This window comes from Cariama cristata, unplaced genomic scaffold, assembly GCF_000690535.1.
Source record: "Cariama cristata isolate BGI_N322 unplaced genomic scaffold, ASM69053v1 scaffold16153, whole genome shotgun sequence".
In the NCBI taxonomy this organism is placed as follows: domain Eukaryota; kingdom Metazoa; phylum Chordata; class Aves; order Cariamiformes; family Cariamidae; genus Cariama; species Cariama cristata.
The window spans coordinates 581-11,282 of NW_009610261.1; the positions used below are offsets into that span (position 1 = coordinate 581).

Here is a 10,702-nt window from a genome sequence, read left to right on the forward strand (position 1 = left end):
CTACAATCTATGGTTTACCACCTATGTTCATTTCACACTTTTAAAGAAAAAAAACCCCTAAAGACTGAATTACTTAGGCATAGAAATTAATCATATTCTTAACTTTTAATGAATATCTCACCCTCATGCCACCTGAAGAACCAACTGGCATGGAGTGGAAGTATCAACTCTCTCCAGTGCTTATCAGTCACACTCATTTATCTGAACTCACTACATCGACAGGAAAGGATGGAAGATCACAAACAACAAAACAACAAAAGCACTCGGATCACTTCCGTTATTTCGAAGCACAACGGCGTACAGCAGACCACAGCTCTGCCATCTTTGCTTTAAGACAAGATTTAAAGATGGATGTAAATTCAACACAGTGAAACCATGAAGGCTACATCAGGCAGTGCTAAGCTGAAGAGAAAACTTCATTATTGGCAAGGAGACTGTGGAAAAGGTCAGGGGCTGGATGGAAAAGGGCAACAGAAGAGATCCAGAGGCCCACAGAAGGCTTTCCATGAACAGAAAAATCTTTCCACAAAGCTGCCAGCGCTATCTGGTGTGTGGCTTCCACACCCTGCATCTCCCATCTGCCCACGCCGGATCCAAGCGCTAGCACACAGAGAGAGAACAGCAAAGGAGAAGGTGCTGTGAGATGAAGGCACGAACGAGGATGGAAGGCGGCAGGTTCACAGGCAGAGGAGCAGGGGAGGACACTTGGGAGCACGATGTACCAGGGTTACAGGCAAGAGGCAAAAAATGGAAGGGCTGGTTCATGGAGAGGAATGAACAAGAGCTGACGTTTATCAGGAAGGTTGCTCTCCTCACAGAGAAGCTTTTGCCTTTACGATACTTTAAATGAAGAGGAAGGAAAGATCTCAGTTGGAATATATCCATTTCTGAAAGTCCCGTAACTACCCACCCCAGCAGGGGCTAGAGGGTAGGTGGCAATTAAAGGGCACAAAGAACAGGAGAGCAGGGCGAGGAACACTCAGGTAGGTTTGTACACAGCAATGCTGGCGTTTTAGCTATAAACACCTACGATCAGAAGCAGAAGAGGTAGAAGAGGCTCCTAATCCAACTTCAACAAGCTGGATGCTTTCAGCGCTGCAGGCAAGACTGAGGTGCCCTGACAAGGCTGCACTTTTTGGTACGAATGGGGGTTGAAGTCAGAAGCACTGGGGTAACCAGGACTGGCGACCCTCAGCAGAAACTCTGTTAATACACAGCCTCTATAATACACATCAAGAGAGAAACTGAAAAGACTGAGAACATGCAAATCTTACTTTCATTGTTTTCCTTTAATAAAGCATCATTGTCTTCCTCATCTTCATCTTCACCTGTTTTTATTTCTTCAGAAGGAGGCTACAATGAGAGAACTAAACATCACTGGATGAATTTGGTGTTTAAAGAGAAATTTTACAGCTCTCTGATTGTCTCCGGCATGTGTGTTAGAATGGAAAACCAAACATGATCCCATATGAGAATTAAAAATCCCCCAGAGTCTCCTGTATCCGAACCACCAGTAACAAGTGTTCTAATAAAACACAGTATTAACTAAAAAAACCTAATGAAAGTATCCACTGACTTCACAGGATTCTTTCCTTTTCATAGTAACTACAACTAAGCATTACATACCTAGCTTGATTACTTTAAAACAAACAAACAAACAATGAACCACCCTTTCTATGAGACCACTGACGAACTTTTTTTTCTAAACTTCTTAAAGGTGGCAAACAAATATGCACACAACACACTTTTCACTCTCCGATTTAGCTATTGATCAGTCAAGACGAACAAAAGACTTCCTCTTTTTCTACCTCTCAGTCACAGGCCTTATCTACGTATTTGTTTCTTGCCATAACATTTGGCACATGACAGCAGTACCATCAGGAATACTGCATAAAGAGATACCTTTAATATATTAAACAGCTTTCCCCTCCCAGTATTTTTTCTAAAATTGCTATTAGCATCTAGTTAACTCTGCTGGCTGAACAGACAAAAAAGCTACCTATTACAATCCAACCTTTACACCTCAGCAGTTTCACAGTACAGACAAGGAAGGTCTCAAACACGGAAGCATGCGTTCATATCCGCAAGAAATTGCTGGGTTGTGTGCTAACTTAAAAGGTCAGAGAATGCTCCCTTCCCCAGCTGTCAGTCTCTCTTATCACTGTGTATGAAGTGATCTGAAAGACCCCTCCCTGGCCTCAAATTCGTACTGTTGAACATTCAAAGGGTTAATTTACACCTCCACAAGGCCTGTTTTGCTTTACATATTTTAAAAGTCAGGGAGCTGATAGAACAGCTCTAGTAAATCTTGCTGTAAAGCGCTGGTAACACTTGGCACAGTATCGTCAGCTGTGCACCCTGTGCCTTTCACTGCAGTCGCAGCAGTCACCGCTGCTGACATCCGTGGGCCGTAACACCAGCTTACACCTTCAATACAAGTGGTTTGCGCTGCAACATCGAACCCAAGTAGCTGGGTACAAATATATTCCTGCCTACCACCGGGATTGCCACTGCTGTTTTTCCACAGAATCCAAAGCAGAGCTCAGCACTTACTTGGTTATTCAATGTTACTCAGTTTAATGTTACTGGGACCTTCACAGATGAGACTAATTTTATTTGTAATTTTTACTTTAGCGTACAAGCTTTTTTTTCCTAAGGTTTTTTTGCCCCCTCCCTCCCCACATACCAAATGGACTGCAGAGAGAAAAGCAGGAAGTCAAAGGAATTCAGCATTTATTATTATAGGATAATATTACTTACAGGCAGCTCCTTGGCTAATTTGATTACCATGTTTTCTAGGTATTCAGGTAAACTCTTGAACTGTTGGTTTGTTGGCTGGAAGAAGTGGGGACTTCTGCGTGCTAGAAGCCTCAATGCTCTCCAGCCATAGTTGGAATTGTTCACAGCCCTGTAATAAAATACAAGTTTGGCTGGTAACAGACTGGCATCTATAAAAGCACAGAACAAGATCTGAAGCATTTACTAATTAATATAGTTCTGTCCAAACCTATACATTTTTTGTATGTGACTGGAGTCCTGCACAGATATTAGTAATGCAGAGAAGAGTCTGTTTTCTTTAACAACCCAAACATGAAAGAGATCAAAACAAAGTGAAACACAAAGACTGACATACTTATACTTATTTTCAACCATGTTTTCAGGGTCTGCTTGTTCAATAGCTTCTTCAAAAAATTCCTCCAATGTTGGCATATACTCCCTAAAAAATAAAATGAAGAGCTTAATACTCCTCATAATCTACTCTAAAATAGCTGGTTTTCAGATCCTTCACACACATCTCAAGCTTCGCCACTGAAGAAAATGCCCCCCAAATGCAACAATTGCAAATAAGCAAAGAATCTGTTTGATACATGTTGCTATAAATTATTTACTGCATAACCACTGAAGAGTACCAGTTATCGCTAGCATGGCCTACTATATGTATTTAAACCTTCTGCCATACCAAAAGGCGACACAAACATCTCTCAATAGCATTCGGTGAAAAGGGACTATGGCACACAAGACAAGAATTCTGGCAATAAGAAAATGAGAAATGAGGAATGAAAATGAGTACATAAGGGAACCATGACCTAAAAAAAAAAAATACCAGAAATAATATTCACAATGATCAGGACAATTTGCTGCTTTGAAGACAAGGAAGAAATACAGATTACTTAAGAGGTGTAGGTTACTGCGAGCCAAAATTATCAGTGGCACAAAGTAAGCTCATAATGATCTGTGTTTCTCTTAATGTTTGACAGAGACACATTGGCTTCTACAAGGGAACCTAGTAATCAGTTGGGGCAGGGAGGGAAGCACACTGGTCTATAAATTCATTTTAATTTTGTTTTGAAAAACACGTTTTGCCCGGGAAAGTAGCACCGCATGCATGTTTAAGTGTAGTATTATCACAAGCTACTGGAACTAAAGCCAGCATCTTGAAAACCGATCTGATTTGAATCTTGCTATATTAACCCAAGATCAGCTATCTAAAAAGACAACAGGTAAGGAAGCATTACCCCATTTGAATGAAGACACAAGGAACCAAAGCGAAAAGTTACAGTCACATGACCACATTCAGTCACAAAGTCTATAGTAAGACTTGGAACCAAAGCCAGATCCCCCAGGATCCTCTCTTTCCTCTTTACCATGGCATGCATTTTCTTGGTTCATCTCCATTTGTTTAGGTTTTTTTAATTTAAAGAAACTGCAGCACAATACAATCATGCACAGGGAATCAAAAGCTTTGGTTCCAAACACAACTCGACCTTTAGCCCTTGGCCTAGTAAAGGCAAGTATCCTGCCAGAGGCCTTCCTGCACATCCCAGCCTCACAAGAAGGGAGGGCACTTCCTCTGCAGAGCTCTCAGCCTCTGGAAAACCAAGTCCTCCACTCAGGACATCAGCAGAGGTAGCACATTCCCCTAGGTACCCAGCCTTTATGACCAGGAGCAAAGCTCCCTCTGGGAACTGTCCCATTCCTTTTCCAAATTTTCATACTAGGTACAACGTCTGCACAAAAGGGGATTACGGTATCTTTAGCAAGTAGAAAGTTATGTGCAAAGTACATTTTTGGTACTTCCTACAATTGTGCAAGCAGAAGGGACAACCAATAATTGTATTTTTCTACATCTGCACCACTAGTAGATCTGGTATGCACTGAAACAATGCCTGCTAGCTAATTTCCTCTTATCTAGTATTGTTCAAAGCACATGCCTGCTTGAAAATCATAGCCAAATAGCATGCTAACTTCATTAGAGCCACACTTGGCAATCTTCCTTTATTATATAAGGAAATTATTTATACAATCACACTCTACAAAATGGGAGTCTCCATCTGGTTTTTAGCTTAGATTTTACTTTACTAAGTAATGAAAATTTCTGACAGCATAAACACTAGTGAAGAAAAATGTAAGGAGGTTTGAAGACAAAGATTCATACAACCAACTTCTGTCAAGACACACAGTGAAATGGCATACTATGTAAGATCATCTTACATACTTTCCTTATGCAAATTTTGTTATAATTGTAATTTTGTGTGTAATTAGAGTGCTGAAAGTTAGCTTTAGACAATGACGCACCATTTTTTACCTACCTACTCTCAGATTTACAAGCTTCCATGTTATCAGGACATAAATTCCAAAGGCGGGTCAGTTCCTCACTGAAAAGAGAAGCATAAACACATTTCAAACTCCACATTCATCACTCTGTCATTCCATGTTCCATCATTCACCAAAGACAGACACACAGAACAACGGTACAGAAATTCTCACCCCAGATCCTTTATAATAAAGCACGGCATGCAAACTTTGTGATACATACATATTAGGAATTACCAGAAGTGACAGAAATCTCATCTCATGATGCAAATTAGGAAAATTATATATTAAATTTCTACTATAATCTCTTGCTGATCCATGGTCAGAAACAGTAACAAACCCTCTCTTTCCAAACTAGGTAAGGTCAGGCCATTTTGTTTAGATAAATGAAATAAATTATCACTTTCTTTTTCAGAAAGGACATTTTACTAAGCACTCAGTACAAGGTCTTGAGACTCAAAACAAGGTCAAAATTTCCACATTTAGGTATGGTGAACTGCTACAATGAAAAGACTACAATTTCTCCTAAAGGAGAAGGTGAAAAAATGCAGCACTTAATATCATGCAAAATATTGCACTTTTATTGGAGAGGACGTATCAAGAAGAATTCTTTGCCCCAGGGATAAAAATACTAGTGGGTGCTACTTTAAAACCCATGGCATAGATACATTTTAAGCAAAAATATAAAGAGTACAAAAGTATAAAAACTGATCCAACAAGTACAAACCACTGATTTTTCAGTCTGTAACTTACAGACTATTTAAAAGGGATCTACAAGAGATGACTATAAGGAAATGAAGCCTACTGCAAGTTTTAAAAGAATGACATATCCCTTGGCTGTTCTTTCCTGGCAGTTCTAAAGTGGGGAAGTTTGAGAATTACCAACTAGAAAAAACAGTCAGTGACAAAAAAACCTCCCAAAATCCCCAAAACCAACTAACCAACCAAAACCCAGAAACCTTGTAATAAAAAAAAAAAATTTCAACGTACTTCCCCATAAGGATTTTTTTGTTTGATCCTTTTCCTAAGAAGTCCTCTGGAGCTGGCCTCTTTCTCACAGGCCTCATCGGCTTAGAATCAGGAGGTCTAAAGAGAAAAAGATGCTCTTTAGTAACAAACCAGTAATATTTAGAGACCAAAGTCAAGCCATTTCACTTCAGATGGTGCCGAGTTAAATCATAATGAAAGTATTCAGAAGGCCTGGGATTCCAGGAGTGGAAGGAGGAAAGGAGGAAGAGGAGAGAGAGAGAAGGTGAAGTAAGGATAAAGAAAGGGATTTGCCAGACACCAAAATTAGTTTACTCACAAATTCGAAGGTCTATCAGAGTCCCGATATAAAAAAAGGAGGAGATCACATTTATGCCACCAGCACATACTAAGTCTGATCTATTCTGCTGCCGGGGACCATCTGCTCTATGATTGCAAGTTCTCTTTCCCCAGGTGCACCTGATCTCATGGGATCACAGAATGGAGAACCCAGACCACTGAGGTCAGGGCAAGACCTACCCAAGCTGAAACTCTGGCTGAGATTTAAAGAAGGAGACAGAACATTTACAAAAGTCGAATTTCCTAATTTTACTTTTTTCCCCTCCCCGAAATAGTAATTTCTCTCTTCTCACAGCCCCCTTCCTTTTTTGCAAGCAGCTGAAGTCATGGAAAGGTGACTCCACCTGATTTCTCCATAAAGGGAAATCCGCAAAGCGATAATGACCCAGACGCTCCTTACCAGGAAGGGGCTACAGCCTGTGTATAGAATGAAGAAGGATGGAAGAGGAATGTTTGGTCACCACCTTTTCACTGACATAATGAAGCCTTAAGACTTTTGGCAGAAGTCTAGGAGCCTTCTGCACACACAGACGGGACATCCAACTATACAAATCTCCAAGTTGTGTGAACCATTAACGTTCATACACACTGCATATGTACATATTCTGAAGTTGAACCACCATTTCAAACAAGCAGCAGCAAGCTTCTACTTCCTAACAGTTACCTTTCTTTCACAAAGCTTGGGCAGCCCTCGTTTTTCCATGAGTTCCAGTTTTCTTCAGTATTTAATATATGCTGGAGAAACATAATATTGCACATTATTATGGTCATAATCACCTTCAGAGTCAACCCCAAAGTTCTTAACTGAGCTATTAAAATTAAGGGGAAAGCTTTGTCATAGTGTGTGTATTTCAGCCACTGTTTTGAAGGTCACCAGTATAATTTTAAACAGCTGGTTTAGTTTATTAAAAGATACTGTATCTCCTCTCTTCAATAATTGTGGGAAAGGCTCTATTTCTCCTTCTCTAAACAAGCAAATAGATGCAGCCAAAGTAAAGGAAAAGGAAAGCAAGACAACTTTTTTTTAGTTTCACTTGCATCTTATTCCCATGTCTTTGGGCACACCACTCCTTTCTGCAAAAACCTTTAAAAATTTATTATTTTTTTCAATAACCAATGTCTCCTCTATGTACACATGCACATATATGTGTATTTCCATTTCTCCCCAGGAGAAGGAAGAAAAGCACATTAATGAAAAGATGAAAAAAATATGACTACAAAATAAAAAGACATTATGAGACCTTTTTTACTGAGATGAGATAAAAGCTCTCCCAGATATTATATCTATGTTCCAAAAGCTAGTTTAAATTGATATTGCTTTTTTACATGCTATATAGACTTTATTCAGACAGGTACCAAAGTACTAACCTCTACCATTTTTGAGAATCTTTCTCCATCTGGAGGATTTTCTGAAAGAAGCTATGATTGGGAGGAAGCCAAAAAAAAAAGTTAACTTTTTGCATTATATTTGTAGTAGAATATATAGAAAAACAAACAAACAAAGAAAATGGTGTTTACTGCTTCAAAGGTGGTTGATATACTGCTACATGCTAAATATTCTTCCATGTAATTTTTTATAGAAGTATCTACTGTACCAACCTGGTAAACTGCTTTTGTAGTATCTTCAATCCAAAGAGACTGTTCATCTGTTAGAACATAGTTTGAACTGGAATTGGAAAAAAAAAAAAAACCAAAACAAAAACCAAAGAAGTGTCATTAAATCAGCTCACCTTTTTTTTTTTTTTTTTAATTTAAAAAGAGTTTACTACTTATCAAAGAAGTGCTGAGGACACATCATTTACACTACATACTTCCTGAGCGGTGTTAGAGGGGATCTGAAGAAAGCACTTTGAATGTGGTCTGGCCTCATCCCATGGACTGACCACCTATTAGTTTGTGGAGTTAATTACACTTGCTTGTGGAATACACTTTCAAGGTTTAGCTTCACCCAACAGAAAGTTCATTTGCATTATTCAAGATCACACCTTGATGTTAGACTCAAAGCACAACAAGTAGGCACAATGAAAAGACTTACTTCAAAAAAAAAAAAAAACACCAAAACCCCACCCAAATACAACACACCAAACAAAACTCTCCTGACCCTAGCTAAGGCACTACTGTAGAGAAACCACAGTAAAAGAAACAGCTAAATCTAGCAGCTGTATATAAAACATAGCTCTCGAATAACTCAAAACATGATCTCTATATAGCATTTTTTTTGCTGGTTTAGTAAACTGCACAAATTTGAGTAAATCTAATGAACATTACAGCCACTGCAAGGGAGGGCAAAGAATCAAGCACAGAGGAGCAGAGAAAGGCAAGAATGAGATGTTCACTTTCCTGCTGTAAGATAACTTCAGCCACATCCTGTATTTACCAATCCAAGACTGCAAGTTTCACAAACTTAAAACAAACAGACATAAACTCTTCCAAAATATTTTGGTCTATCTTCAAATTCTTATCTCCCTATCCCCAAAACACAAAATACTTCCACATTACCTTTTAAATTTGACCTGTCCCTTTAGATACTGAAATAGTATTAGGTATTGCAACAAGATGTGACGTCGAAAGTTACTGTCACTCAGCTGTAAATCCATCAGCTAAAACAACAACAACAAAAAGAATTACACATTAAAAAGACTAAACATGTGTAAGTGAAACAAATCCAAGAAATGTTTTCAGATAAACTCCATGGAGACTGTTTTACAACAAGATTATGGTAAGTCATTAGAGAAGTTCTGTTCAGTATCACCTATACTTTCAGGACAGGGCTTCATTAGGTACTAAGATGGGTAAACTGTCATCTAGCACAATTCAGGAAAGAGTATCAAAATTTCTAATGACATCAAATTTTTAAAAGCATGAGGAACTGCTTGCAAAAGTAGTTCCAGATTTGTTTAATTAGTTTTATACTGCTGGATGTAACAGCATTCACTTTGAAGTGAACAAGAATTTGGAAAACCAATATTCAAATACTTCAGTAACCAAAGGTCAGCTTGCTCCCTTTTCCTATGAGCTACTGGCTACAACATAAGGATTCAGCTACTGCAGAAGCCTTCGCTCTCATCAACACTTGCACAGTGATACACTGCTTGGTTTCTACCGTATGATAGATCATATAAAGGGAACATCTGAAGATTCTTTAAAGAACAAGGCCTTTAACTATTGGGTGTTAATTAAGCAACCAGTTCTGTACCTTCTATACTATGTTATTTTAAAATTGTCAATACACAGGCCAAAGGCTTATGATAAATTTACCTACTCTTCTATCCCTGAAAGAGAAAACTCATGCTGCACTGAGACTTGCTTTCTGTCATCTACTAATGCATTCATTTAAAAGTTACATATTATTCCAAAATGAAGACAACAATTTCAGGATTAAAGACAATAAAGCATTGTATTTTTTACTTTAATATTAACAGAATTAAAAACTCTCAAGATTTTTTTCAAAGCAATTTTGAACAAGATCATTATGAGGCAGAAAATATAGTTAGCACATCATCAGCTAAGTTTTGAAAATGTAATTCTAAAGGCAATAAAAAAGCAACAGATCTTTAAATATTTACTCTCTTTTAATGTCCCTTTCTAAAGGTAACAATATAAATCAAGTGCAATAAATGTCAGCTTTACTGCAGACTCTTATTCCAGAAACAGAAGTCACTGAATCATCAAATAACAGAGGCAATCCACAAAGAAAGAAGAAAATAAAAAGGAATAGAATAAACCTATCTAGATAAAGTGATCAAATAATGTAATGGCATAGCCAGGGAAACTGTGGAGTCTCCACCTGTGAAGACATTCAAAACCCAACCGGACATAGCACAGATCAACCTGCTCTAGCTGAGAGCTCCGAGCGGGGAGGTTGAACTAGACGCAGGTTCCTTCCCACCTCAACTAGCCTGTGATTCTGAGAAAAGCCATCACATACCTTTTCACTAGTTAGGAACTTTGCAAAATATACATGTTCTCCTCCTGTTTTTAGTTCTTCCAACTTTTTTCGGGAAGCCTGAGTGTCATCCAATTTGTAACTTTTGAAAACAGCCAAAACTTCTTCCGAGTACTATAAAACAGAGTTATTTACCACATGAAAACAATACAAAAACTTTGTAGTTGGAGAGCTACACTACAGTTAGTGCCAAGTAAGTAAAATAATTTGCAAACTTGCTATCAGCCAGTCAAAACAACCCATTTGCCACCAATATGTAGGGCTTCTCTGAACACCACAAATGACAATAAAATTGTTATTTATCATTTCAGAACATCTAATCATTTGGAGTATTTA

The 10,702-nt window shown here is 38.3% G+C and overlaps 1 protein-coding gene across 1 annotated transcript; it reads right to left on the reverse strand.

Annotated features, from left to right (window-relative positions):
- Nucleotides 1-1,274: 1,274 nt before the first annotated feature.
- Nucleotides 1,275-10,480, reverse strand: LOC104159820 (THO complex subunit 1; the record flags this gene model as incomplete). The annotated part of the gene is made up of 10 exons (XM_009697827.1): nucleotides 1,275-1,353; nucleotides 2,761-2,908; nucleotides 3,134-3,217; nucleotides 5,091-5,156; nucleotides 6,085-6,180; nucleotides 7,085-7,155; nucleotides 7,789-7,839; nucleotides 8,020-8,086; nucleotides 8,920-9,020; nucleotides 10,349-10,480. Coding segments are annotated over 10 exons (895 nt in total), but the record flags the coding sequence as incomplete, so codon positions are not given.
- Nucleotides 10,481-10,702: the final 222 nt, after the last annotated feature.